The sequence below is a fragment of the Daktulosphaira vitifoliae genome, unplaced genomic scaffold (genome assembly GCF_025091365.1).
Source record: "Daktulosphaira vitifoliae isolate Bord-2020 unplaced genomic scaffold, ASM2509136v1 Scaffold_5, whole genome shotgun sequence".
Lineage (NCBI taxonomy): Eukaryota > Metazoa > Arthropoda > Insecta > Hemiptera > Phylloxeridae > Daktulosphaira > Daktulosphaira vitifoliae.
The window spans coordinates 26,313-29,399 of NW_026099576.1; the positions used below are offsets into that span (position 1 = coordinate 26,313).

General features: G+C 30.8%; 1 protein-coding gene across 1 annotated transcript; it reads left to right on the forward strand.

Moving 5' to 3' along the window:
• Positions 1 to 921: 921 nt before the first annotated feature.
• Positions 922 to 3,024, forward strand: LOC126908586 (uncharacterized). Its single transcript, XM_050690790.1, has 4 exons — positions 922 to 1,051; positions 1,396 to 1,800; positions 1,892 to 2,035; positions 2,153 to 3,024. The coding sequence occupies exons 1-4, from the start codon at positions 922 to 924 to the stop codon at positions 3,022 to 3,024; spliced, it is 1,551 nt and encodes a 516-aa protein (XP_050546747.1).
• Positions 3,025 to 3,087: the final 63 nt, after the last annotated feature.

Consider the following 3,087-nt stretch of genomic DNA (forward strand, 5'->3'; position numbering starts at 1 on the left):
GTATAGGGGGTCGACACGGAACGATACGGAGGGAGACGAGACTGGACGTTTTTGTAGAAGAAACGTCGAGTTACGTGTTAGGTCGTTAACGTAAGAATAATTTTATACCTTTTTTTTTATAAGATTTAATTAATTTTGTGTTAAATTATTATATTATATTTTATTTGACTTTTGTGTTTAATACATTTCGTAAATAAAAAAACTATTTAAAAATCTGGATTTAGCGCAAATATTTAATATTCACGGTGATCTCGAAATTGTGTGTGTGTGTGTGTGTGTGTGCGGCTAGAGTCTAGGTTGGACTGCTGGTCCTTTAGTCAATCTTAATAATTAGTGTACGAGCTGGCTAGTGTTTGGGCTTAACCGTCCTTTAGTGGGTATAGTAAAAAGGTAGTTGTGCTGGTGGCTGACAAGGAGCCACCCTTCAGTCTGCTACTTTTGAGCTAGACTGTGCTGACGGGTCTAAACTCTACCCCTTTAGTAGTCCACTAATTAGAGAGATTGGGGCTGATCAGTTTATCCAACGGGAGGACTCGAGAAGAGCTCGGACGACGAACTCGTCGTCTATATATATATACATAAAACTTTAATAAACCTTTGTGTCTACGTTGGGGCACTACCGACGTACGACATAATATTGGCGCCCAACTCGAGGTTCGTACCGACACGACCCCTCGAAGTTTTTTCGTGGCATCGAAATTTGTGTGTGCGTGTAATTTCGCGTCAATAAATTGAACCGTCGATCACTACAATACAAGGATTACTTGAAACATTTAACCGGAAGACTCGAGGTTAGTGCAAAATATATTTATATATATATAATAATTTTATTTAGTTATTAAATTTTAGTAATTTAAAAATCTTCCCAGAGAAAAAAAATTTTTTTGTGTGTGTATTTATAATTTCTCATATGTCTATAATATGAGTAATATTGAGGACATAGAGGAGAAATTAAAAGAAATTTTTGGGGATAATACTAATTCAGAATTAGATACATTTGCTTTTGACATAATATTTTCTGACCAGGAACTCATTAATATTTTAGACGACGGTATATCACAATTGACTGACCTATTTAATGAACTGACCACAAAAACAAAAAACCATTTACACATTTTTAAAAGATCTAAGTTTTAATTTAATTTTATAATTATACAAATTTTTTTTTAATATAAACATCTTATTTTTTTTTTTAATAATAAAATAGGGAAAAAAAAGTTCAATAATTTTAATAAAAATTAATTTCGACTTTCTAGAATATTAATTTGATTACTTAATTATTATGATTTATTATGAATATTAATGAAATTCAAAAATTTAAATTAAACAAAATTAGTGATATATATTCATTAAAAAAAGATGATCTTATAAATTTGTGTAAAAGTAAAAACTTAGACGAATTAGGAAACGTAAATGACTTAAGAACACGTTTAGCTAGATACTTTAGAGCGCAACTTAAATTGTCAGATATAAAACCTAACTTAAGTCCAGCTGAAATTGAGCAAGTTATTCATGCCTCTTCTAATGATAAACTAATAATCGTAGAGAGTAACGTAGAACCAAGTGTAGAAGATAAATTTGAAAGTATAGGGGAAAAGTTATCAGACATCCTTATTGAAGAAAAAAATCATTCTTACGCGAATACTAGCGATATTACAAAACCGGGTCATTTTTATAATAATATTAATAACGCTTCGTCGGGTGATCAAAATAAATTAGAGGGTTCAGGTAAAGAACATTTTTATGAAGATATAGACGATTTAAATAGAACCTTTAAAGAGGAACAAACACCGGATAATCGTAATAACTTAACANAAACAAACACCGGGTAATCGTAACAACTTAACAGAGGGAAAAATTCTAGATTTACTTTCATTAACTAATTGCATAGAAACAATAAATTCAAATATTACAAGTATGGAGTCTAATAACCGATCTTGGTTGATGAAACCAGATTATTTTTCGGGTACTGAGGACGTAAGAAAATTTTTCAGGCAGTATGAAAAGGCAAGTGAAATTAATAGATGGAATGAGAGTGATAAAATAAAATTTTTGTCAATATTTTTAAAAGGGACAGCTAGTATATTTTTAGAAAACTTAGAAGATAAAAAATCAATTTGGACATACGAGGAATTAAAAAACGAATTTTTAGACGAATATCAACCAATAGGCTATTTAACTCTAATTAAAAATAAACTGGAAAAACGTAGGCAGGAAGAGTCAGAGTCAGTTATGAGTTATGTAACAGAAATTGAAAACTTATGTAGACAGTTAAATAAACAAATGAGTGAAGAAGATATATGTACTTATATTTTAAGAGGACTAAAAGAATCAGTATTGCATGCTATTTCGTTACATGATAATAGTAGTTTGAAAAATTTAAAAGATAACTTGAAAAAGTTTGAGTTAATGCAGTTTAGAATAAACAATAGAGGAGCCGCTGGTATCAGTGAATACACAGACATTATAAATAGACAGGTATCCCAACTAGATAAATATTCAAAAGAAAGAGAACTTGAGGTTCAAGATTTAAGGAGACAGTTAGATAGAAGAGATAGGGACTATAAAAGAGAAATAGAACGACTTAGCGATGAGATAAAAAATATTCAAGTTTTAGGTAATAATTCTAACAGGTCAGTATATTTTGAAGATCGTAAAAATAATAGTTATAGTAAGTATAACAGAGACAAGAGCTATGAGCGAAATAGAGAATACGCAGACTATAGACCTAATTATAGAGACAAAAGCCCATACCCTAGAAAGAATTACGGTAGTAGAGAACCAAGTTTAGAAAGAAAGTACGATAGATACAGTAGAGATAGATCATTTTCAAAGGAAAGAAATGATAGTAACAAGAAATTCAGAGATTTTAGTAATGATAGAAATGAGTACAATCGTTATTCTAGACGTGAGGACTGTGATAGACAGTCTTATAGATCACCATATAATAGAGATAACAGCAGAGAGAGACGGTCAAGGTCTAGAACACCAAAATTTCGTAGGTATAAAATAACGATCAAATGATTGGTTTAAGTAAGGTCACTTGTTTTAAGTGTAAAGAGGTAGGTCATTATGCCGACAAGTGTA